Below are 24,289 nucleotides of genomic sequence, written 5' to 3'. Positions count from 1 at the left end.
CGCGCAGTAACTTTCAATTTGAACGCAAAATAATAGCGCTAACGTGATAAGATATCTGGCGGTAGTGAAGTTAATGACTAGAAATTGTTATATCTTTTAAATATCTTTATCAGAGTTACAGAATAATCGAAAATTGTATATTTCCAATTAAATACGATTCGTCTCGTATCTTCGAAGTGCCATTGTTTACAACTGTCCCATATACAGTTTTATTGATTTTGGTATAACCTCACTTCTCGTTGACATTTAGGCAATTACACGAGTGTACATAATGTATATTTATATGTGTAAAATATGTATACATATGCAACAACTGAAATTAAGGACAGTATAACAGATGCTATGAAATACTACAAATGTGGATCATTGTATTTTATTTTTTAATTGTTAACGAATGCAAATCGTAAACAATTATGAACGACAAAGAAGACGATACTAGTGTTTACGGTCTCGTTACCGAATTAAGTAGACACATATTGCAAACATATCGATCTGTTTATGGAAATATTCCATTTAGTTATGAACATGATATTAAAATGGTTAAACATCTTCGAACCAAAGCATTTGAAATATTGTTAAAGAATAGTGGTAAGCAACTTGTTGATTCAGTTGATGTTTTGTCATGGTATGTTCTATTTTGTGATCAACCACTTTTCATCTTTGTTATTATTTGTTCATACAGGTTACAAGGATCATGAGCAGGTAGATCCATTAGTAGAGGCACAGAAATATGCTTTTGTGTTGAAACTAGAATTGAAGCATGTAAATGATGCTAACACATTGGAAAATCTTCTGCAAGAAGTAGAAGAATATTCACACTCTGAGTTGCAAGTTCTTTCAACTTTGCAATTATTAATGCAGTTAAAAAGTTACACCACTAATCCTGAACCAATAATAGTAAAGATCAAATGTTAACTATAGCAATTATGGATAAAATTTCATGTATTTTCATACATTTCATTACAATTTCTAGAATATATTTTACTATGGCAAAACAAATCCTGCCATACCCGAAATCACATACACTACCAATAATGTACCACCGTTTCAAGTATATCCCATGGAATGTTTTATGTCATCAGATAAATTTGAAGCAACATTAAAAACAGAAAGGTTTCAAATTACACCAATTATGCCTTCAAATACAATTAATGAACAACATTTCTTACATGATGCACCAAAATCCAAAGCCATTCTTGGAATAGAATCCAAGTAAGTAACAAGGAAACACAAGTAAATTTATCATTACCTAAATATTGTTAATTTTACTTTCATGTGTTCCAGTATATCTATTACACCAGGTTTCATGTCCAATCATGCATTTGATACAGTCTCCTCACAAGCATTACTATCACCAAGTGGACATTTTACAATAAATTCAGAATCAAGTTTGTGTATTTTACAAGACACTGTGGTAGGAAATAATTTTAAAATTACATGATAGAGAAAAGTCCATGGGAAAAAGAATTTCTACAAATTATTTATGTCCTTTATACAACAGATTGAAGAACAGACTGAAGAAAATGAAAATCTTATGGGCACATGGAAATCTAGTAAATATAACAATGATGATGAACCGGTTATCACCTCGGATATTTGGAATTCTGCATGTAACCGGGTTGACCTTAGCGATACTTCTTTGGATTACCAAACGTGGGAATATTTTGGAGAGATCGCGTCTCCCAAAGAACCAATGTTTGTAACCGACACGTTAGCTGCAGCGATACATCTGGCGAAAATGAACCAAACAAGTAGTTTGCCTTTACTTTCAGAAAAGGTAAAATATGCAACGTCAAACATATGATACAAGTAAAAAAATTATATTTTCTTCCATACAGATCATGAATTCCGTATCTCTTCCGGAAGAAGTCTCCGCCAAGGATTTCATCAATGATCTGAAATTAATGTTACTCGGTATAGAATCAAGTTCTTTTCAGTATAAACAAGTGGTATGTATGTGTATCTATTGTTATCGTAAAACGCAATTAATCAATGGAAATTTTTTAGACGGGATTTACCCTGCGGAAAAATATTTGCGTATATGGCATATATTCGGAATCGTTAGAAAAAACTTGCCAGGATGCAATAAAATGGGGTAACTGCTTTATGTCACTATCTCAGCTTACATCGAAATCAGAAAGCAGTAAATTGCAGCAAGAAGGACTGATATTCAAGGTTTGATTAATATGAGACAGAAAAATTTATGATTGTGATATTCTTAGTATCAGGTTGTGATGGTTGTGATATTTTTAGGCCATGTGTACAAGCATCAAAGAAGTACTGCTTTATTATCAAGCAGTACTTTTAAGAATTTTTACCTGCGAAAACAAATCGGAAACATTACTGAAATTATTACGAAATGTGCGTTCGGTAGCCTCCTTAATTACTAAGCTTGCCAAAGTTTGTGAACCTTACAAACAACATCAGAACACGCATCGAGAAGGAAATGGAATTCTTACCAGGATTTATAACGAAGCCATCAAAGTTACCGACAGCAAACTCGCTTTAGTATTCTATTCTTTATTGAAATCTTGCTGTGAAGTTTACTTTCGGTATGTATTAGATGAGAAGTGGTAAGAAATGTAACAATTGAAACGCATGTTTATTTCCATTCCAAGTGCTAGGAATAAAATAAAGCCTAATTGGTTTTAGGTTTTTACAGAAATGGATATTCGAAGGAATATGCGATGACATTTACGGAGAATTTATGATCAAAATTCGACCACAATATCTGCGAAACCGAGGACACAAATTTTGGACGAAAAGTTTCGGTGTCTGTAACGATGCAGTTCCAGGATTTTTGACGGATTTGACGGAATCGATACTTCAGTGTGGGAAAACAGTAAGACTTTTAAGAACTTGCGATCCAAAGGTAAGCATACTCGAAGGACCATAACGTACGAATGTTGTCCGCCAGAAAAGATCGTATCATGTCGAAAATTTAGAATCCAGTGTGTCGTGTTTGCACAACCGAACAACCCGAAGTAAAAGTTTGTTTGAGCGTGAACACGCTACGTGAACAATTATCAAGATGCCGAGAATATGAAAGGAAAGGTAAATCTGCTCTTGGCCCAGTGTTTTCTCTTTCTACGGCTATTTCGAATCAAAAAATACTGGAGAAGAATATGTCAAAGGTCGTCGTTCCGGCACAAAATGAACCAACGTGTAGAATTCAGGGTGAGAGGAAAAGTGAATTCTTAAATTATAGTAAATCAATATTAAATTATATGTTTAATGTTTATACAAAATTTGGTTCTTTATAAGAAGCAGGAAATATTTTAAAAACATTGGAGAAGGATCAAATATCAAAGAGTGACTCGCAACAGCAAGAAATAGAGAAAGAGTCATCAGATGATACGTTGTTACGTACTGAACTCGACAAACAGGGCAATATAATAAAAGAAAATTCACAGTATGACGTTGAACGGTATTGTACAAAAGTAATCACGTATAGTCTCTATTTGAATTGAATGAATTCAAAACTATTGTGATTTCAGAAATTCATTGATTGCTGCTCAGAAAACAGATCTGTTGAGTCATTATGAGAACCTGAATAACGATCTCGATAAACGTTACATGCGTTCTCAATGGCGTGCCAAAAGAATGACATTCTTCGAGAAAAGAATCGACGCGTTAACTTTATCGAGACTGGAATCGCGAAATCAGTTGGAAATAATTAACGAAAGTTCTGGTAATGAGACACCGATTAAAGACGAGAATAAAAATTATGCAACTACTTATCAAGCGTTTACGTCGAATCTGACGTTTAAACCGTACGTTAAAGGTAATTAAAAAATGATCTTCCTTTATGAATTATGAATGAGGAATACTGAATGTAATGATTTTAAAGAACCAACAGGACCAACTACGTTGAAACAATTTTCGGTCGATTGCACAGATCGATCATCAGAAATTGAAAGACCTACTTTCTTAAACATTCTCAATATTAATGATGCAACGATAGTGCCGGACACCAATCAAAAAGTGTTATTAGGACCGTTGGAATGTACTATGACGCCAAATAACAACGAGGTTGACGTACAGCGGATGAAAATCGCACTCGAGTCGAAAAAGGACGTGTACTATGTCAGAGATACAAATTTTGATGAAAACAATTTGGAAACACCGATGTCGTGTACCACTACGGATAATTCTGCTTGGTCGGCCCAGAGTCCCGTTTCACAGTATTCCACTCTGTGCAATACGGAAGATAGCGAATCTCCAATGGAAATCTCAAATACCGTGGCATCAAACTCCTCGTACACGATTACGAAATCTCCAGTAACGACAAAAGAAGATACAACGTTTCCAGAGATATTTGGATTAACTCGTATGCTTAAGACACCGAGTGTCACGTTTCCATCGCCATCAGCAACAGCTCCTTTGACCGTAGCCGACGTCGAGATAATCGATCATACTTCTCTTCAAAGCTATTTAGAAAAATCAATTCGTATTCCTCTTGACATACAAAGTCGTTTAATTAACAATGCCATCATTAAATACTTTCTGAAGGAGAATAACTTGCTGTCGCACTTACACAGTCTTCGTAGTTATTTCTTCTTATTAAATGGAGAGTTTGCCAAGAGTTTAACGGATTCTCTTTACACTCGACTGTACCAGATCTCCGTGCCTATCGAATTGTTTAATTCAGCCACGCTGACTAATCTCCTGGAACGAGCGCTCGTTCATTCTTTTAACAATGTTTATATAAACTCGGAACTACTCAGTCTTTCAGCGACGGACACGCCGGCTCAGTTACACGTAAATTTCACCTCTGCACTTATCTTTCTTTTTCTTTGTTGTCATCTTCAACATAATTACTTTTTTACAGATATCCGATCCCACTGCGCTGGATTGTCTTTCTCTTAATTATAAAATCAGTTGGCCTCTCAATATCATACTTGATGAAACGGTCATGCAACAATATAGTAGAATATTTAAATTTCTGATAACAAGCGGCCGTGTCTCGTGGGTATTGCAAGAAGACTTCAATGTAATGAAAGGGGAACGAAAAGCAATGAAATCGGAGCAATATCATAAAGTATGTGTTATGTACTATGTTTGATATAGTTACAAATATCTAATTTAATTTTCTTCCTTCATAGTTCTAATTTATGATTTTTAATTTCTAGTTGCAATTATATAGACACGCCATGACACAGTTCATGAACGCTTTGCACAATTATTTAACGTGTAGTATCTTACATGCAAGTTGGGCCGAATTCGAATTAGATTTGGAAAACTCATTGACCGTCGATCAAATTTATTTGTCACACGTTAACTACATAAAACGGATACTTTCACGGTAAGTCTCTTTTATGATTGTATAAAAAAAATCACCAAAAATGTATTGATATATTTTTTTTATTAATTTCTTTTCCTCTTCGACTTTTTTACAGATGTATGCTAAACAGTCGCGGCGAGAAAGTACGCGTTTGTTTGAACAACATATTCAAAGTCATTTTGAAATTTCACAATAGATTGAGATCTCACAATTGGGTTGCAAAATCTTCAGGATACGTACATCCCAATTTTAAAAAACTGGAACAAATGTATCGAGCATTTTGCGAATTACGAGCATACATGGCACATGTTGTGTTTAAATTAGCTACTAGTGGATACCAACCACATTTAATGCATTTTTTAAATGCTCTCAACATTAACCATCTGTATGACATAACCGTTAAGACTAACCGAGGTTCGGCAGCTCCTTCGGGACATTAATAAATTTTCTTCTCATTACAAAATCGAGTATCACTATCCTCTTGCAGTATTCACCTTTTTCCTTTCTTCAAAATTACAAAATATACTATTTCATTCATTTGCAATTGGTAAAAAGTCGTGCGTCTTCAAGCGACGAAAATAACCATATTATAACCTCGCAGTCATGAAGTTACTTTTACAAATTGTATTGACACAACGCAGACATAAACCGTTATTATCAATGTTTGAAAATCTCCTACATCGTTGACATAGTGTTATCGATATATCATGTATTTCGATTTCTGATTTTTCCAGCGACTTATTTTCTATTAATGTTATCGAACTTAACTGTAATATTTCACACAATTCAGATACCGACGACCGTTTTTCATTCTGAAGATGCTGTAAACAAACACAAGATGATTCAGTATCATTTTTTCATTTTTCGTCTTTGTTTATACTTACAGAAAGATAGATAAAATCTTCTGATGTTGCTTGTATGATACCATGCAGTTTCCACGTATTTGTGTTAGTGTTATTCAACAAATACTTTCTCAGTTGAAGCGCTGCGTCCATTTGCTTTGCAGTTTCTGGTACATTCCAAGAATCCAATACTTTGTAGGGTTTTGTGTGATGCAATGGTTCTACTGATTCTGTGATTAGAAACATTCATTTTCATTGCGGAAATGTTTTGTTTAGTTTTATTGTTAAGAATATTACCGTCATATCCGTGATAATATAGCCATGTTTCTTCCGCTAAATGAGGTACAATCGGAGCAATACTTCTCACAAGGACATTTAGAATTGCTTCCATCACTTTTACCACGGAAATACGCATCGGAGATGTTACTTCTTCGCAATAAAGTCTATCTTTGATTAGAGTGCAGTATAAAGCAGATACATCATTTGATATAAAATTCATTATAGTTCTGCATGCAGTAGGATACTCGTAGTTGTCGTAATATTGTTGTACCTAATAATCATTATTATAACTGTTAAATTTATGGTAGCGGGTATACTCATCATGTTTTTAACCAATATTACCTGTTTACTGTAACAATACAGCAAGTACAACATGTACTTGTCAATAGTTCGATATTCTGGTTTGAGATTCGCGTCTGGGCAACGATAATGCAACGCACCTAGGAGAAAACGTACTATCAAACGCAGTTTATTAATACAGTACTGACTTTTCTCGAGTAACTCTTTCGAAACTGGAACATGAGAGTGCTGAGCTCCGTGATTAGTAACCCACCACCTAAGAAAATATTGAAACAATACGATTCAAAATAGCGCTTCATCATATTCAAACTTGTTTGTTTTATTACCTTAGAACATCGACACCATATACTGGATTTTTCGCCGAATTCGACCCGCCCCGTAAAAGATCTTCAGGATTTACTACGTTTCCAACTGATTTAGACATTTTTAAGCCATTTTCATCTACCGCAAATCCGTGTACATATATTGCACTAAAAAATAAATAAAATACGTATCGGTTTCATGACTCTATATTAATATTATATTCCATTTTCAAACTTCAAATTTATGGTTACCTATAGGGTGAATGATCTTGTAAAGCTATAGACGTTATCAAGGACGACTGGAACCAGCCATTAAATTGATCGTGTCCTTCCATATAAAGATCTGCTTTACCTTTTGGTAGAACTGCTGACCACGAAATGCCACTATCAAACCAAATATCCATAATATCCTAGAATTTTAAGTCGTCAAACAAAAATCATGAACATTTAAGTATTGTGAAATAAACATTTAACTCAAATTCACCTTTCCCTTTTCCACGTCATCAACATCAATATTCAATCCTCGAAGGACATCTGATCCTACCAGATCCTCCACCGAGTATTTCCACCAATAGTCAGGACCGTATTGGTCTATTGAATGACACAAACTTTCAACTAATTCTCTGTGAAAAGGAAAACGTAAAAAATAAAGATTGAATGAAAAGTAATACATAGAAATGTACACTACAACGTACACTACAAACGATGTACTTACTTATTTGTATACATTTTCCCTGTCTTCTTACTGTAAAGTACAGGTATCGGAGTTCCCCAACAACGTTGTCGCGAAATACACCAATATGGTCTGTTCTTTACTGCATTTAATAAAGCGTTCATAACAGGTGATCGATTACATGTTGGATATATTTCTATACTCTTTAGACTATCCTTATAAAATTAAAATAAGTTACTTATTATTTTCTCGTATTAAGTTTTCTATCATTTTACACAGAGTTAACAGAAATAACTTACGATAACTTTGTCTCTGATACGATTAATATCAATGAACCATTGATTGCTAGCTCGAATAATTACTGGTTGTTTCGTTCGCCAATCATATGGATAACTGTGTGTTAACATCTCGACGTGCAATACATCTTGAGCCAAAATGTTCAAAACTTTATCACTTCCCTCTGTTAATACATTCAATCCAGAAAACTTCGAACCAGCAGTATCAGTATATCGACCTTCTGCGTCCACTAAAGACGTCTGTAATGCAATGTCATTAATTATTGAGATTTCAAATAAATGGAAAGAACAGATAAGAAAGAAATATGAACGAATAGTTTACGATGTTCATGTTGTTTTCAAGTGCGACCAAAAAGTCGTCTGGTCCATGTGCGGGGGCGGTATGAACTAGGCCTGTTCCGACGTCCGTTGTCACATGTTTCCCAGCTAAAAATGGTAACTTCTCTTCATTGAAAGGATGAAAATATGTGCTACCTTCTAATTGTTTGCCTAAAAAGATTTTTAATCTCGTTACTAACAGTTTAAAATTACATGTTTGAAAGACTCAAAATGATACACACCTTCCAAACATGCTACTACTTTCAAAGCTCCAATCTTTGATTCTACATCTTTTAACAATTTTTCTGCAATAATGTTCAAATTTCCTGTAGCATCTTCCGCGAGACAGTATGTGGCATCTTTAGAGAAAGATATAGCTTGGTTAGCTACTAAAGTCCATGGTGTAGTTGTCCATATTAACGCGTAGACAGTACGGTCCTTGAATGAATTCAACTCTTTGGGTAAATCACTGACACGTAGTCGAACAATCACAGTTTTACTTTGATGATTTTTATTGTACTCTAATTCGGACTCTGCCAGTGCTGTTCTATGATTGAAAAAATTAGAGGGATATTAATTTTTCAAAATAAGAATTAATTCTGGTATATTACCTAGCAGAAGGAGACCAATAGACTGGCATAAAGCTCCTAAACACAACACCCTTCTCATACATGTCTAAAAACCGATGTAGTTCATTTTTCATGTACGAGGGTTGATTAGTAAAATAACAACCAGATTCTTTCCAATCAGCCATCAAGCCCCATGACTGAAAAGCCTGCATTTGCTTCATAGCAACTTCTTTTGCATATTCACGAGCTTTTTGTCTAATGGCTAAAGGATCATTTAGATTATTATCTTTAACAACTTTTAACTCAACTGGTAAACCATGACAATCCCATCCTGGTACATAATGAACACGATTTCCACAAAGAACTTTGTTTCTCAATGTTATATCTTTAAGTATCTGCATAAAAATTTAAAAATTAAATATTGATATTACTCATACATTGTTCTCTAAATAAAACAAATTGTGTATTAAGTTAAACCTTATTAATAGCATGCCCCATATGTGGAACTCCATTCGCATAAGGAGGTCCATCATGTAAAACATATTCTGCTCCTTTAAGATTGGTTCTTTGCCATTCGTATAAATCAAAGAAACCACGATTCTTTTAATGGTACCATAAAAATAAATACAATAAGAGATTACATAATGCTTGTAATTGATAAGAGTCTTTTATTGCTGTAAAGTTACTCACTTTATTCAGATATTCATCTGCCAATATTCTTTTTTCTCCTCTTAATTGTGCTGGAAATTTTGTATAAGGAAGTAAAATGGTATCTGAATATTTATCTTTTTTTTTCTCCAATTTCTTTTTTACTGTTCTCAGTATTGGAGTCGTAACTAATGTTCGTTGTTGTCCAAATAAAAATCTATACATATTTATATTTTCATGATAATAGCAACGCATCTTTGGTTTACAATCTATTACATCAAAATACCAGTTATGTATTTCCTTGTAATAAATTTAGTAAAATATGTCTTGATGTTGTTGTGTAAATGTATATAACTATATAACCATGATTTTCCTGGTAAAAAGAAACAAACAATTGTCATATTTTATTATCATAATTATCAGTGAAAGAATAGGTAAAATTTACATACCTAAGCATACTAATTCTGTACATATATATACATAGATGTTTTTAATCTTCGGGATAAACATTCATACTATTTATTTACTTGTAACCGACATAAAATGTGATCAAAATCACAGATATTTTTTCTTATTTGCAGAAAGGAATTTGTGCTACACTAATTCTTAGTTTACGTATGTATTTATATGTATACACAATTAAAGGCAAAGAATCAAATACACCATAGCAGACCATAGGGCATAGATAGTAGTTTATTATGGATTGCTTCTACTGAACCAATTTCAGTCTTTTATATTTTGTATCGGTTACCGTCAAAGAAATATGGCCACGGTTTTCGAAAGTTCGTTCTTATCGAACAGATTACATCGTATCGAAGAACAATATGAAGAATCGGCAAATACTTTCGACATTTGCGATTGTACCAGTTATAGTTATCTTGCCTTGAGCGTCATTCTATTTACTATTGGTGCAGCTATCACTATTTTCTCCTTGAATGATATCGCAGAGGGATACATATATTTGAAACTTGGTCACATGTGGTTTATCGGTCCAATATTCATCTGTTCTGGATTAATGGTCGCTGTCAAGTGTATGCTTTATCTTCGAAGAAAATCGGTTATACAACTAATTTTTCATCGACGACAATTGTTTAGAGTAAGTATTATGTGTATATAATTTGCTTCTGTTCCGGTAAGTTAAATATTTATTTATCGGCCATTTCTTTTCAACGACATTAACTTTACACTTTTTGCAACGATTCTATAATTACCAATCATACAGCATTTAAATTTGTAAAAAGATTGATTTTCTAAAATCGTATTTATGTACGTATTGTATTCACGTTTAGACATGAAAGGTTAGATTAACCAACGATAAATATATGTATAATTTAAATCACACATAATAATACGGATATTAAAAGTATTGAGATACAGTGTCAAACTAAAATAAAAATAATTCATTCATTTTTACAATACATATAGTTTCAGTGTTTTATATTTTCAGGAATTAGCAGGTACTCGTAATATGCAGCACATTGGTACAATATCTTCAAATCCACCTTCGTATGAAGTGATTGCCCATGAAACATCCAACGAATTACCTCCGCCTTCTTACGAAGAAGCAATAGCTCTTGTACATAAGACTATAGAAAATAGTAAATACTCTTTTATTTGTTACAATCTATTATTACATTTCAAGATATAATGGATATACAATAAACATTTTTATTTTCATTTTAGACGCCAAAACAAATTGTGGATCTGTCTCCTGTAATGGTATTGCTACTGCCCAAAATATCAGGCACAAACCTTGAAATGGATACTTTCTTCGATCAATAGATCGATGGCTACAAACAATCACAACTTGTCCTTCTGCCTTAAGAAGGACTCATTTATATCCTCTTATTTCTATTTACATTGAATAAGTTTCTTTTTTACCATAAACACAAAACTAACGCATAAAGGAGGATTTTCTCCATCGCGTGGCGCATTGAAAAACAAATAAGGGTAAATCGTTATAAAATCAGCACATTCGTACTTAGTTAAAATATCGATTGGATGACCGATATACTCGAAATCATTTAATTACGAAAACGTGTAAAATAAAACTTACGATAATTTCATTTCGAGTATTTAATGCCGGTTAATTCGTAATTAAGGCTTAGATATTTTCGTAAGAACGATGGATTGTACATATAAATATTTTTATATAATGTGTTATTTAACTGAATCATATTTAACCAATCAAAATGAACGAATAGTTTGAATCGTGCTACGATATTTACTATCGATAGTTGACGTTAATAATATTTGATAGTTGATACTGATGATTAAATGTAATTAACGTTAAAACCTTTCATAATTATATGATAAGAATGCAGCACTGCATTTCTGAAGTTTTTATCCTACAAACGTTTTATTCGTATTCTAAATGAAACACGATACATCACATTAATATACAGCAATTTATGAAACGTATCGTACGATAATAACGATTAACAGGATAAGAACGAGCGTTAAATCTTATTACTGGCAAAATGTACAGGACCATTAACTGTAACTATTATTAATTGGTAAGGTGAATAAAAAAACAGAAAAGTTTTCTTTTTTAAGAAAAGACACTACATGTCTCGTACACCGTTTATTCTGTTTTTAGTACACGCATTAAAAACAACGAGGAGACAGATATTTTTACACAATTCCTTCGTCCAACGAAAATAACACGTACAGTTTGTTAATGTACAAAATGCACTGTTTCTAATGCGTAAGGATTATAGAAAAAACAAGCGATATAGAAGGAGGAATAAAGAAAACGGGAAAGTGAAATTTACCTCTCAGGATTGAGCAACAGCCAACATTTCTTCTTGATGTATAAGATGCGTCGTATGATTTACAAGACTCATTAATTTTGATAACGAAGCGGCCCAGGCATCCAACAGAGCAGCCGGTTCCTGTGTTCCTGTGAAACGAACTACACCAGCCGGACGATCCGTTCGAGCATTAATTACGCCAGTTTCTACCAAAGTGCAAAGACACGCTTCTGTCTCTTCAACCGGTAAGTCCAGTAACTCGGCCATTCGAGTTAAAGTGATTTTCGTGTAATATTTAGCCATAATTCTGATATTCTGTAAAATCAAACGAAAACAAAGCCGAGATCCAACGATAATCTAATGATAAAAAGAAGAAAATGTTAGATTTCGTTAATAAACTTACATGTTCCACGACACGATTTCGAAGATCGGTCCATCGTTTACAACCTTCTTCGGTCGAAGCAGTAAAAACTTCGGTTGCCCTTAACTCTCTCTCGTAAATTTCACAAAGACCGGACCATTTGATCAATTCTGGATTTACAAATAGGCGTAACAGCTCCCTAGAAAGTATCAATATATATACGTACGTATATATACTCGTTGACGTAGAAAATAAAAACTAACTGTTCTGGATTTTTGAAAAAGTGAATGTATAGTACTTGTATGTTGGTATTTCATCCAGAAGTTTATCCGAAAGTAGTCTGTGTGTTAAATCAGCTTGTTCCGGTTCGTGCGGTGCAAGTACGAGATAAAGGACAGCTCGGGAAAGAGCAGTGTGCCTCTTTTTCGGATCATCTTTAACGGCTGGAGTTTCTAACACGGCACGGTTATGCCTACACAATTCCAAGTGCCAGCCTTCGTGCCGTGCTAATTCCATCATTAGACTGGAAATAAACGAATCTTTATAATCAATTGTGTAACATTTTTAAAAGTTCACTCAAACCCAGATACTCCGAGATAGTTCACTTACTCGTAATATTTTAGTTTCAGGGTCTGCGTTTCTTCATCATTCTCGTCGTTGAAGAATTTAACATTTATTTTCTTAGCAATTATTTGAGTACGCATAAAATCTTTCTTTGCCAAACATAGTCGCAACTGTTCCAAGATAAGAGACGCTTTTTCCAAACGCGACATACTACCGTATGTTTCAACCTATAAGAGATATAAAGTAATATAATTATTATGAATTTTTGATACATCCGCATCTTCTTTTAAAACACATACTTGTAATTCTAACATAACTGCAGCAGCACCTGATATATCTCCATCCTCCTCTTTGATTTTTGCTAAACGATGAGTAAGCCTAGCTCTTTCGACTTCAACATATATCTGAAACCAGGCAATTATATGAATTTCTCAAAACATATTTAAGACAATAACTTTAAAATATTAGTAGAGAAAGATTACCTTTCCTTCTGTAACTGCGCGCAAAGTTTCTATCAATTTAATTTTTGTTTCCTTATCAGGCATCTTATCCACATAAGTACAACATTCTTGAACCATCTTGGTAACAGCTTGTTTTAACTGAGAACGTCTTTTGGATAGCAAGACTATATGTTCATTCAATGCTGACCAATTTTTTGCTTCTAAACAAATCTCAACAATCGCTACAAGAATTCGTGATGTAGATGACACATCCGTGCTCTAAAATATGCATAAAATGAACTATCTTGACATAGAGAGAAACTTGTACAAAATCAAGTAGAATATTATGACGAAGCTTTACCGTTCTTGCTAATTTTTCTAAAGTGAGCAACTGATCTAAAGCATCATGTAACTTTCCTTCTCGTGCCAGTTTTTTACATTCTGGGATTTTGGTATCGCAATTGTCGCTATAATCCACGTCCATTTTCACGATTTTACCAGAATCTATGGTACTTTCAGGCATGGTGTATATTTTTTCTGTTCAAAAATATCAAATGAGACAACAGTAAATATGAATCATGCAAAGTCACACGTGAAATATGTTGATAACTTACCGATTTAACTCGTTTGAAATATTTATAAGATACAAAGTATGTAACTTTCAACCTCCGATAAATCGTTAGATTGAATTAAAAGGAGCGAGCAATCACCTTTCACTCAGAAGTACGTTTTTTTACGTGTAAATTGTTATTCTGAAACCTGTAAGAATGTAATGCTCTCTATGGTATACACATGATCGAAAAACGATTGTCATGCACCAACTAAATACACTGAAAACAGTAGGATCAAGCAGTACTCAGCAGAACCAAGCGATGAAAATGAAAATGCTACTAAGTTCATACTATGAAGAAACCTGAACTTGCCGTTTTCTATTTCGTAGTTCTTATAACAGTCTACAGAGAGCAGCACGATTCTTTACGTTCATTTAGCGCACACGTAAAATTCTACTTGAATGTTACAAAATTAACACCTACATCGAACTGGAAATTTAATTGCAACATATATACATTTCAGCTCGTGAATACGAGACTGAAAACTGTTACTCATGATAGTATGTAAGTTTCTTCACTTTCAAGGCGTAAATGACAATGAAAATAAGACTTTTAAAAACAAAATCAGTATTTACTATTGCACATATTTTTCGAGAACATTCTAGTTTTTGTCTTTCCGGTTACTTTCTTTTCTAGATTGTATTTAATTATAAGACGAAAGTATCCAAATTATAATTATAATATTACAAGAATAAATAAGTATATTATAAACAAAAGAAGAGGAAAAAAATGGATAATAGTGTAAGGAGTTGCATGTGCGATGAAGTTAAAAAATTGGAACGTAAAACCGAATTTCAGCAGCCCGTTACGGAAGTAAATGTATCACTTTTACCACTCGTTGCGAAACCATTACTCCGATACGTTTATCAAGTTTATTTCAACGAGTATAAATTATGAGATATGTAATTACAGGGAAGTACGTTATCCGCAACTCGAAACTATCTACAGGAAAGAAAAATTTTCGATTTATTCCGGTTTCTTCTTGGTCATTTGATTGTTAACCGACCGACAGATCCTATCGAATACTTGCATCAACTACTCGACGATTGTATATTATTCAGATCAGGAAATAAACATCCACGACTATTTTGGATGAAGAGGTATACGGATATTATATTTACTTGAATATCAAATTAAAGTCCATTTTCTACATTAGTCATATCGAAGCGGTATTCCAAAATGTTAATCCTGGTACCTCGGATCTTATATCGCTCGATCGTTATAAAATTGCAATGAAAACGTTGGGTATATCATGTTACAACGCCTGTCCCGCTGAACGTATACCAGGATACGTAGATCGAGAAACATTTTTTGCGGAGGCGTAAGCGTTTCCTTTCTTCCTCTTTACTCTTCTGATTTTTTTATGAAACCATATTTACATCGAAGGTTGTCAAAATTCATACAAAAAGAACGTTCGACTTTCAGGTTAAGTTGCTTGGAAAAAGAATTTGTAACTATCACAACTGTTCAACATTCGTAAAAATAGTTTAGGAAGATCAAATGGAAAAACAGGAAATGGTACAGTAGGAGAGTACACTAATTTATTATCGTTTTCATTCTGCAATATTCATAAACGTTCGGTCGCAACACCCACGAACCAGAATGCATATTTTTATCATCCTGAAAGACGTAGCAATGGAAGGAAACAAAGAGCGGACAAAAGGGAGAAATGATAATGGCAGTTGGTGGGGAGAGGAAAGAGAGAAGAAAGATGAAAGCGAGAAGACAAACGAGTTGAGTCGGAGCAAACGAGTAACCAGCATCGGTGTGAAAAGAATAACGGGGAAGGTAGAAAGCGAACAACGGAACGGAACGGAATGAAATGGAACGGAATTGCATAGCGTACTAGAAAATAATCGCGTATGTACCAGTTGCGTGTCAGAGTTCGTACGATCGGTCGCAGACGATCATTCGGTAGAAAGCGAGCAGATTTTCACGCGTTCGTCGCACGGTAAGCATGATTCTTCGGGTATATTCGACGTGGTTAGCTGCGCATAAACGATCGTACGATCGCGCGACTGAAAGGTTCAGTGCAGAAACGAGAGCAAGCATTTCGCGAGAGTGAAGTGCGCAACAAAGTTGTCCATAATCTGTCGAACATTTTTAACGAACGTTCATCTTGGACCGTGTCTCGTTAACGATGGTGATGGTTTTGAGAAACCAGAAATGGCAATAACGATGGTATCGCGTTAAAACGGAAGGTTAGAACCGAAAAAGCAAAGACTAAATGTGAACTCTGTCACCGATTTAAATATCTTCATCTTTATCTCTTGTTTAATAAACCGTTTTATCGAACGTTTCTCCTGTAACGTTGAAGAACTAACGATTACGAGTACGAGAATGCCTTCCGATCGGAACGAATGAACTTGAAAATCTGATCACTGGACCAAAAACCATCGAAGGATTCGATGATAAAACGCACGGAAATTGAAATGTGCGCCGTCGAAATTTAGTCGAAGCGAAGCGATTCGTAATCAAGGAGAAAGAATGCTCACTTTCGACGCTCGTTCGTTGCTTTTGCTATTTTCGTTGCTGCTTATTAGCATCGTGTCATCGGCCCCAACCTACGAACACGTTGCTCTTCAAACCATTGCAGACCAGTGCGACTGGATCGGAAGGTTAGTATTCTTTATTTAGTCAATCGAGATATTTAGAACAACTTTTCCTGAGATCATTCTATTTTTACCTCGCTATTAAACGAGTTATAAGTCTGCGTGATTAGTTCGATTTACTCGGGAATAGTTGGTAGACAAAACTGTATTTCACTCTCTTTCTTTCTTTATTCCCGATTCGTGTATCTATAACGTAGTTTGATAACGGGGAACGAAAACGTGTACCATTATTAAACACGAAACCAGTCGCACGACTTACCTTAAAACCGGTTTTCCACGTCCAGTCAGTCTACGAGCAAAGGCGAGAAGGAACGCGCGAGCTAGCATTCGATTTACCGTCTCTTTCCTTTCTAAGAAAGAATAAGGGGCAAGCCTGGTATGCATATGAACGTATACGGGTGAAACGAAGCGGAGGAACGGTTACGTGGTCAATCGTGATTGTCCACAGCAACAGCAGCCATTAATAAAAAAAAAAATTTTTGATAACTCGATTTCGTTCAAGGATAAAATACGTACAAGATTAAAGGCGCGAAAATGCGAATAAAATATACGTGTTACAAAGGATAGCTAAATATCTGTACTGATTCTTTACTGATTGTATTGCAGCGGAGGTGGTGGCCGAGGTGTCCGACCTGTGTATTTGCGATGCTCGAGGGGAACCGTATTTTGGCGTTATCCACGCGGGGCCTTACGGGTGGTTTTATCGCCCCCCGTATCGACCGGATTCGTTTCGAAAGTCCACTACGAATTCATTGGCAAAAGAAGCAAATACGAAGCGAAGAGAAACAGTAGCATCGACACTAATTCGATCAGCAACGACGGTGTTTTTCGATTGTCCGGATTCCGTACGTGCACCAAGGTGTCAGGACCGATAAGAGTATACTTGGAGACCCATGGAAAGCTTCGACCGGTGTATTCTCCGAGAGACGGCAAGCACGAAGCTTCGCACAGATGCTTCCGCGCGAAAAAGCAACCCGCGGCGCTTTACATAGAGGCGGAGGAAACGGGTGCGTCGGGTGAACGTCGTCAGGATGCAAAATTGCAATACGATCTGGAGTTGCGTTACGTGGACGATCGGGAGGACGGGAGATCGCGGTTGTTCAGCGACGAGGAGGAGGAGGATTGTCGACCATGCTCCATGGATGAACTGGCTAAAGCTTATTGCCAAAGCGACTTGGTAGCCAGAGGTACGGTGAGCGCTGTCGAGAAACAACCAAGTTTGGAAGCTGCCGAACTCGTCCTTGGAGTGACCAAGATGTTGCGTCGAATCGAGGAGAACGAGGTACCATTCAAATTTACTCCTACTCCGTTTACTCTCACCACTCACCATTCACCGAAAGATAATATCTAGCTACATTGGCAGACCAGTGTTTCTTTACATATTAAATTCTAGATAACGCAATACGACTTCTATCATTACATTGCTCGTTGTACTTGTTGTTCGCAATCGGTATAAATGATCTCGTTGTTTTCGAACAGGGAAGTAACGACGTGGATGTGGCGGAATCGTACGATCGAGAAAAGGTCCGCGTAAGGGTACCTACTGCCTGCGACGCGCGCCACGGTCAGGGAGAATTCGTGATAATGGCCAAACGGCGACTTGGTGATCTTGTTCTCGTCTGCGCACCGAGGCTCGAGACTTGGGTAAAAGCAGTCCACGAACTGGATACGGCGCCCTGTGTTCTTCGAAGTTAGCCAATTCGCTAGCCACACATTTCCAACCAGATATTTGTAAATACTTAATATTTTTCTATTTTCTACCACGCGAATTATCGATCTCCGAACTGTGATATTGTTTTGTAGAAATTTTATCGCAACAAATACATCTGTTCAGCAACGAGTACATGTTTGATCGCTGATCGACTCCTGTACCGAATACTCTGTGCTGTCCTTTCGTCCTCAACGTTCCTTGTAAATTATTCCGGGTAAAGGGATTACAGTAATTACGCACACGAGTAGCTTGCATGATTTTTTATATAGGACTTGCATATAAGATAAAGGATCCGCTCGCGTTACAATCTCTAATTCGACCTTTAAAATATGCAACATATACGCGTTACATACACGTAATCACAGCGTACAAACGTAATTTACAATTATATAACGTCTTGAACAAACGATACACGCACAAACCAACGTACAGTTTCGGTTAGTTACATTTCGCGAGAAACACTTACGATCCGAATAAATGCGTGATTTTACTGCCGAAGTCGACTAGATCGATTTTCGATGTCCATACCCCGGTGTCGCGTCGGCGAGAACGGGCCTAGGCAGAAAGCATAACGCATGATCCGAACGTAAATGCAAACGTAAACGATCCGCAACAAACGTTCTAATGAACAACGCGGCATATGGTCCCAAGAAAATGATCAAAGATCAAACGATTTAAAAAAAAGTGCTATCCAAATACGTACACCGACGTTCTCGTTCAACGAACACCACCCTTGTGACGATATCGGAGTTACGCTAGGGTGCAAATCTTACTTCTGAAGTTTATAATTTTACAAATAGAAAAATTTAGCAATTAGCGATTTGGAAACTGGAGAAGTGGTAATTTAGGAAAAGTGGGAGAGTGGAAATTTAGAAGTTAATAAAATTAGAAAAAGCTTATAGCTAAGAATAATTGCACCCGAGTGTACCACAATTAAATATAGTTACGTTGTATTTTTATGTAACAAACATGTTTCACAGCGGTATTCGTCGTTCACAGGCCGAATCTACGTTGCGAGATCGTGATTAGAAAAAACAAGACACTCGATATTCTTACCTTACTTTACCTCGCCTTACCGTTTGCTCGCAAACGACTACCGCATCGTCGTATAAGGATAATTAGGACACAACGGCATTATGAGATCGTCCATGTTCGGTAAAACGACGAGCTTCTCAAATTCCCTGAGTAACTTGGCTTCTATCCACTTGGTAACGTAAACGATGTTAACCGTTCTTTCGCCAACCGCGGGTTTTACGGTAAGAGTTACTTTCGGCACGGGTTTGAAACCGTACCATAAACGATCGGACGGCGCCGGTGGAACGTTTACCGACAGACAACCTTCTATACTTGAAACGGTAACCATCAGACGAATTTCCGTGTTCGAAACTCCTTCCATCGCCCTTCGAACGTAAGACAATTCCGTCGCCTGTCAATTGAAAAATATGGTAAAACGAGTATCGAATAACCATGATAATAAAAGTAGCAAAAAGAGTAAACTCACATGTTGAAAATATTTGTTCGCAGCTATCCTGTCGACCATGCTGAGAAACTTTTTCCCAGATGACTGTTGTATACCGCTGCAAAGAAAAATCGGCTTAGAAACGGAATCGTAGCAGACACTTTGTTATCGCTTACGTTGCTTCTTTGGCCGTGTTGTATAACTGTGCTCTCGAAGCATCTTCGTCCTCCGTAGACGTTTCTGGAGTGTCCTCTAAGTCGCTGTCAAAAATCGCTGACCTCGCCATCGATTCGTGTTTCTCCGAAGAAATTATTACGTTGCTGTTACTCGGAACCGATCCGGCCCTCGTCAACTTCATCAGGTTCAGTTTCGTTTCGACCGTCATGGTCAGGGATCCTTGGTATGTCACGTCGAAGTCGAGCCAAAGACCTCGTTCGTTGATTATCGGTTTCGTTACGTTGCGAACGACGGGCGACCCTTGCCCTATCGTTACCTCCGAAACTAAAAGGCACTCCATGAAATACGGTAATTTTATGCTAGACAATTTCCGCTGTATCTTATCCTGTATAAGATTTATAGTTTCTGGACATTTGTGTATATCGAACAGTATGCGAGCTACCAAACAATTGAACCAAAGTGTGTCGGTGGAGCACGCGTTCTCCAGCTTGCCCGAATCGGTGTCCAAATATTTTCCCATGTAAGCGTTATAGTTAAGATCGGGAACACTTTTCTCGTGCGAGTTACCCGAACTCTTGGACTCCGCGATGACGTTTCTCTGCGTCGCTAACGAAGTATTCGTGGACGATGAGTTCATGGTGAACGACAATGAATCTCGTTTCTTAGAGCGTCGTGACGCGGCTGAAACCAAACGTCTGTACCAATCCTCTTTTTCACGGTCAGCTCTGGCGAAAACAAATATCTTCAATTCGTTCTTCTGCTTCGATTTCTTTTTTAATTTTTTTAAAGTGCTTTTCAAGTTCGACTCTTTTTCGTCTTTTTTTCCGGTCTCTTTTTCCACGTCGATGTCATCGTTATCATTGTCGCCTGTGTCTGTCTCCTTGCTATTCTTTTCGTCTGCCTTACCGATGCTTTCGTCCTTCACGTTCTCGTCCGGTTGCTGTTCATCCTCGTCTACATCATCGTCGTCGTCGTCGTCGTCTTCGTCATCGTAGTCATCGTCATCCTCGTCAAGGTCGTAATAGTCGTCTACATCGTCATCCAGTTCTTCATCTTCCAGATTCAACTCTTCGTAGTCCTCCTCCATGTCTTCTTCTTCTTCCTCCTCCTCGTCCTCATCGTCTACATCCCCTTTCTTTTTGATCACCATCTCGATATCCTCGTTCTTATCTTCCTTTTCACCCTCTTCGTTCTTTTCCTCTTCCTTCTCGTCTTGCTCTTTGTCATCCTTCTTCGTTTCAGGTCTCTTTTCCACATTCGATTTTTTGCCAATTTTCTTTTTTCTTTTATCTTTCAGGTAACTTCTGCGCACGTTCCTTCGTATTCTGTCAATTTCCCATTGCTGCTCCTTTTTGTAACTTTTACCCTTCGTTCTTCTGTCCTCCTCAACCCTGTACTCCGTTACTCCTCCATTATTCAAAAAGCACTCCTCGTATTCCACGTGTTCGTCGTCGACGTCATCATTATTCGTATCGTAATCGTAACACGAATCGTCGTCGTCATCCTCCACACCTTTCTCATCTTCTTTCTTTCTTTGTTTCGTCATCGACTCGTCGCCGTTATCATCCCCATCTGCGTCGACGAAACGAGTTTCGTCGTCCAGCCTTTCTTCTCTCCAATTCGCTACGCATTTCTTTTTATTGGCTCTGTATCTCATTCGCCCTTTCGAACTTCCCTTATAATAGTCGTTGATCGAACGATCGTCGTTGATTGAATTTTTCAGAGTTACGTTACAAATTAGGGCACTCTTTTTAATAGTTATACAAATAGGATACTTTTTACTCCACCTTCTTCTTCTGGCGAGTCCGTAAGGAACAAGTTCTATCCTTGCCCCGGTCAGGTTGTAAACCCTTCTTCTGACAAATTTTAGTTTATGTTTCGGCTCGTCCCAGACAGCCTTCTTTGGTATTTTCATTCTGGTTTCCATGATACGCAAAATGTTTCCTTCCAATCTAAAAAAAACTGACTTTGTACGTGCAACGTGATAATCGTTTGGTTCATAATTATAGGGCAGTTCATTTAACCAGCCTTGGAACCTCTCGATCACGGAATGTTCTTCTGCCGCTGGGATTTCTAGAACAGGTATCATCGAACTGGGGACAAACTTCTCCTCTGGCAAGGTTGTCAATAGTCTTTTGAGCTTCGTTAATATGCTGTAAAAGGTAACTGTCGTGAAGGTACCCATTATAAATCCAAGTAAATATTCTGGTAAAGGAGCTATGTAACAAATAGAAAAAATGGCAATGAAAATGGCAACAGACTTATACGTTGTTCCAAAGAATAACTGTTGAATAGAGTGTAAAAACGATGTTTTCAAATCTATCCGTTTTGGAAATGCGGTCAAACGCATGCACGAACGATGTTGCAAGCTAGCATAGTTATCCTCGTTAGACGTTTTCGCCGCTGGACGATCATCTTCTGGGCAGGAAACAACATCTTCATTAACGGTTTGAGCAAATTCAGAAGCTTCAATGCCACTCTCTACGCTGTCGTCTTGTAAACTTTTGTCTTTTAAACCAGTCTTTACGTCGGAGAAACCTACGTATCTAACCGGGTTACCTCTTTGATGACGGCTGATTATCGTCGTCATTGTTGTCGTCGTTGTCGTTGTTGTCGCCGCGCTTGATGTCTCGTCGTTCACTCGTTTACCTTCGACATTTTTTTCGCTAGGAGTAATGCATCCGTGATCCTCTAAATCGCTAATACTTGAACTTTCTGCTTTAGAGTGACGCCGTTTCTTTTTGTCGCTCTTTATTTCGGACAATTTCTCCTCAAACGTTTTTGTTATTTTTCCTTTTATATCTGAGAATACTTTCCATGGGTCTAAAGACGGTGGAGTACCTTCCGGTAATACATTCTCTGTACCGACAGATCGTGTATCAGGATTATTTTCCGAAATATCTGATTCGTTTACAGACCTCTTTTCGATGCATTTCGGCGAAATTGAGGTTACTTTCGTATCAGTTGGGTCAAATTCTGGAGTCAATCTCTTCTCCTCCTCAGAACTCGGATATATTTCTTCCAATTCATCGTCGCTGGCATGATAATGAATCACAGGAACAGAGGTCGTAATGGGTTTACCTGTTCGAGGCAGAAACAATAAAATATACACATCAATCGTGTATACAATGTACATACATGTTGCGTCGTGATCACAGATACATTTTACATATGTTCGTTTATTGATTTAATTTTTCTCACCTTTTATCATGGCCAACGTCACTTTTCTCGGACTGTGCTTCGTGTTCATGATTACAAAATGTTTATTTCGATGATCGATCAATACGCGAACATTATGGAATAATTAAAACAACGAATTTTGGTTATTTTGTATATGTATACGATCAACGCGCGATATTGCGTTGAAATTACACGAAACCACCATGATCGTCAATAATGATCAACAACAATCGACAACGATGACATGTCCGCGTCTTTTATCGACGCGTAATCTTCAGGTTGTCTTTTCATGCGTGTTTAACCACACACGATGAAACACAACAAGACTTATTAAGATATTATGCGTCAAATTTTATGTCCAATTTCTTAAATACGTATATCTTTTACAAACTCTAAGCGTAAGGTTATAAAGACTATAATGTAATATTTAATCAAAACTATCAAATTAGTAGTAATATCCTAAGCCCTGTTCCTATGTGTTTCATAGATGTCATCAATGTGTTTGTTCACCAATACAAAGCGCCTTAAACTTTGTATACAAGGTCATCCATATATTTCCGGATTCTGAAGTTGCAGCATTTAATATGGCAACAGTGATTATCACTATATTCAAATGCTAACCTTGCCCGCGAAATTGAAATACAAGATAGGACATTCTAATACATATAAAACTATTTAATACATCTTAATATTCGTATAAAACATTTTAAAACTATGTAATATTACTTTTTAAAGTATACAACTGTATAATATGTTGAAAAACTCAATTTTTTAAGGTACGACATTTCAAATTTAATTCTGGCAGTTTCCATTTTCTACCGCTAGATGACTAAGCATTTTGAAGTCCACGAAATAAATTCTTTTTATTTTTCGCATATTAAGTCTTGAATTTATTCTGAAATCATTTCCC

The 24,289-nt window shown here is 36.5% G+C and overlaps 7 protein-coding genes across 11 annotated transcripts; 4 read left to right on the top strand and 3 right to left on the bottom strand.

Annotated features, from left to right (window-relative positions):
* Positions 1-5: 5 nt before the first annotated feature.
* On the top strand, positions 6-5,747 carry Grip163 (gamma-tubulin complex component 6). The gene is made up of 16 exons (XM_076534997.1): positions 6-588; positions 683-897; positions 974-1,212; positions 1,285-1,414; positions 1,502-1,777; positions 1,839-1,949; positions 2,008-2,175; positions 2,254-2,552; positions 2,653-2,872; positions 2,946-3,177; positions 3,265-3,427; positions 3,498-3,784; positions 3,851-4,761; positions 4,832-5,041; positions 5,133-5,305; positions 5,400-5,747. The coding sequence occupies exons 1-16, from the start codon at positions 414-416 to the stop codon at positions 5,722-5,724; spliced, it is 4,134 nt and encodes a 1,377-aa protein (XP_076391112.1). The 5' UTR covers positions 6-413; the 3' UTR covers positions 5,725-5,747.
* IleRS-m (Isoleucyl-tRNA synthetase, mitochondrial) lies at positions 5,347-10,100 on the bottom strand. Its single transcript, XM_003699779.3, has 15 exons — positions 9,961-10,100; positions 9,554-9,884; positions 9,341-9,463; positions 8,906-9,258; positions 8,537-8,841; positions 8,299-8,465; positions 7,980-8,216; positions 7,723-7,895; positions 7,492-7,630; positions 7,260-7,417; positions 7,032-7,175; positions 6,748-6,961; positions 6,424-6,676; positions 6,169-6,356; positions 5,347-6,105 (listed from the first exon to the last, which is right to left on the bottom strand). Exons 2-15 carry the CDS (start codon positions 9,764-9,766, stop codon positions 5,872-5,874), a joined length of 2,901 nt encoding a protein of 966 aa, XP_003699827.3. The 5' UTR covers positions 9,767-9,884; positions 9,961-10,100; the 3' UTR covers positions 5,347-5,871.
* A 174-nt stretch (positions 10,101-10,274) lies between these two features.
* Positions 10,275-11,577, top strand: LOC100880177 (uncharacterized). The gene is made up of 3 exons (XM_003699757.3): positions 10,275-10,607; positions 10,959-11,109; positions 11,195-11,577. Exons 1-3 carry the CDS (start codon positions 10,275-10,277, stop codon positions 11,266-11,268), a joined length of 558 nt encoding a protein of 185 aa, XP_003699805.1. The 3' UTR covers positions 11,269-11,577.
* Positions 10,891-14,152, bottom strand: Rpn5 (regulatory particle non-ATPase 5). 2 transcript variants are annotated; one of them, XM_003699756.3, is made up of 8 exons: positions 13,991-14,152; positions 13,672-13,908; positions 13,489-13,593; positions 13,235-13,416; positions 12,924-13,148; positions 12,668-12,824; positions 12,286-12,579; positions 10,891-11,097 (listed from the first exon to the last, which is right to left on the bottom strand). In XM_003699756.3, the coding sequence occupies exons 1-7, from the start codon at positions 14,150-14,152 to the stop codon at positions 12,289-12,291; spliced, it is 1,359 nt and encodes a 452-aa protein (XP_003699804.2). In that variant the 3' UTR covers positions 10,891-11,097; positions 12,286-12,288. The 2 variants fall into 2 exon arrangements, with proteins under 2 accessions (XP_003699804.2, XP_012144650.2); XM_012289260.2 differs by lacking the exon at positions 10,891-11,097 and having other exon boundaries at positions 12,054-12,579.
* A 91-nt stretch (positions 14,153-14,243) lies between these two features.
* Positions 14,244-24,015, bottom strand: LOC100879949 (uncharacterized). Of its 3 annotated transcripts, none has more exons than XR_013039199.1 (5): positions 23,401-24,015; positions 20,199-23,280; positions 20,065-20,140; positions 17,112-19,989; positions 14,244-17,038 (listed from the first exon to the last, which is right to left on the bottom strand). XR_013039199.1 is itself a non-coding variant. In XM_076534999.1 (5 exons), exons 1-4 carry the CDS (start codon positions 23,447-23,449, stop codon positions 19,657-19,659), a joined length of 3,540 nt encoding a protein of 1,179 aa, XP_076391114.1. In that variant the 5' UTR covers positions 23,450-24,014; the 3' UTR covers positions 14,244-19,118; positions 19,620-19,656. The 3 variants fall into 3 exon arrangements, 2 of the variants coding, with proteins under 2 accessions (XP_076391114.1, XP_012144692.1); XM_076534999.1 differs by having other exon boundaries at positions 14,244-19,118; positions 19,620-19,989; positions 23,401-24,014; XM_012289302.2 differs by having other exon boundaries at positions 14,244-19,989.
* On the top strand, positions 14,920-16,063 carry LOC105662973 (EF-hand calcium-binding domain-containing protein 10). 2 transcript variants are annotated; one of them, XM_012289281.2, is made up of 4 exons: positions 14,920-15,053; positions 15,153-15,340; positions 15,397-15,561; positions 15,666-16,063. In XM_012289281.2, the coding sequence occupies exons 1-4, from the start codon at positions 14,970-14,972 to the stop codon at positions 15,718-15,720; spliced, it is 492 nt and encodes a 163-aa protein (XP_012144671.2). In that variant the 5' UTR covers positions 14,920-14,969; the 3' UTR covers positions 15,721-16,063. The 2 variants fall into 2 exon arrangements, with proteins under 2 accessions (XP_012144671.2, XP_012144663.2); XM_012289273.2 differs by having other exon boundaries at positions 14,920-15,059.
* Positions 16,722-18,693, top strand: Metrn (meteorin). The gene is made up of 3 exons (XM_003699778.3): positions 16,722-16,858; positions 17,459-18,134; positions 18,332-18,693. The coding sequence occupies exons 1-3, from the start codon at positions 16,728-16,730 to the stop codon at positions 18,545-18,547; spliced, it is 1,023 nt and encodes a 340-aa protein (XP_003699826.2). The 5' UTR covers positions 16,722-16,727; the 3' UTR covers positions 18,548-18,693.
* Positions 24,016-24,289: the final 274 nt, after the last annotated feature.

Source organism: Megachile rotundata, chromosome 8 (genome assembly GCF_050947335.1).
Source record: "Megachile rotundata isolate GNS110a chromosome 8, iyMegRotu1, whole genome shotgun sequence".
NCBI classification, from domain to species: Eukaryota; Metazoa; Arthropoda; class Insecta; order Hymenoptera; family Megachilidae; genus Megachile; species Megachile rotundata.
This window is presented reverse-complemented; position numbering and strand designations above follow the sequence as displayed.

Coding starts and splice junctions, on each gene's coding strand:
- Grip163 (XM_076534997.1), top strand. CDS start 414: ATGAACGACAAAGAAGACGATACTAGTGTTTACGGTCTCGTTACCGAA. Junction 1,778..1,838: donor TGCCTTTACTTTCAGAAAAG/GTAAAATATGCA, acceptor TCTTCCATACAG/ATCATGAATTCCGTATCTCT. Junction 2,176..2,253: donor AAGAAGGACTGATATTCAAG/GTTTGATTAATA, acceptor TGATATTTTTAG/GCCATGTGTACAAGCATCAA.
- IleRS-m (XM_003699779.3), bottom strand. CDS start 9,766: ATGCGTTGCTATTATCATGAAAATATAAATATGTATAGATTTTTATTT. Junction 7,631..7,722: donor GGGAAAATGTATACAAATAA/GTAAGTACATCG, acceptor TCCTTTTCACAG/AGAATTAGTTGAAAGTTTGT. Junction 6,677..6,747: donor TGTATTGTTACAGTAAACAG/GTAATATTGGTT, acceptor AATGATTATTAG/GTACAACAATATTACGACAA.
- LOC100880177 (XM_003699757.3), top strand. CDS start 10,275: ATGGCCACGGTTTTCGAAAGTTCGTTCTTATCGAACAGATTACATCGT. Junction 10,608..10,958: donor ATCGACGACAATTGTTTAGA/GTAAGTATTATG, acceptor TTATATTTTCAG/GAATTAGCAGGTACTCGTAA. Junction 11,110..11,194: donor ACATAAGACTATAGAAAATA/GTAAATACTCTT, acceptor TTTTCATTTTAG/ACGCCAAAACAAATTGTGGA.
- Rpn5 (XM_003699756.3), bottom strand. CDS start 14,152: ATGCCTGAAAGTACCATAGATTCTGGTAAAATCGTGAAAATGGACGTG. Junction 13,909..13,990: donor TAGAAAAATTAGCAAGAACG/GTAAAGCTTCGT, acceptor TGCATATTTTAG/AGCACGGATGTGTCATCTAC. Junction 12,580..12,667: donor GAAATCGTGTCGTGGAACAT/GTAAGTTTATTA, acceptor TTGATTTTACAG/AATATCAGAATTATGGCTAA.
- LOC105662973 (XM_012289273.2), top strand. CDS start 14,970: ATGGATAATAGTGTAAGGAGTTGCATGTGCGATGAAGTTAAAAAATTG. Junction 15,060..15,152: donor AGCCCGTTACGGAAGTAAAT/GTATCACTTTTA, acceptor ATGTAATTACAG/GGAAGTACGTTATCCGCAAC. Junction 15,341..15,396: donor CGACTATTTTGGATGAAGAG/GTATACGGATAT, acceptor TTTCTACATTAG/TCATATCGAAGCGGTATTCC.
- Metrn (XM_003699778.3), top strand. CDS start 16,728: ATGCTCACTTTCGACGCTCGTTCGTTGCTTTTGCTATTTTCGTTGCTG. Junction 16,859..17,458: donor CAGTGCGACTGGATCGGAAG/GTTAGTATTCTT, acceptor ATTGTATTGCAG/CGGAGGTGGTGGCCGAGGTG. Junction 18,135..18,331: donor GTCGAATCGAGGAGAACGAG/GTACCATTCAAA, acceptor GTTTTCGAACAG/GGAAGTAACGACGTGGATGT.
- LOC100879949 (XM_012289302.2), bottom strand. CDS start 23,449: ATGAACACGAAGCACAGTCCGAGAAAAGTGACGTTGGCCATGATAAAA. Junction 20,141..20,198: donor AACACGGCCAAAGAAGCAAC/GTAAGCGATAAC, acceptor TTTTCTTTGCAG/CGGTATACAACAGTCATCTG. Junction 19,990..20,064: donor CGAACAAATATTTTCAACAT/GTGAGTTTACTC, acceptor TTCAATTGACAG/GCGACGGAATTGTCTTACGT.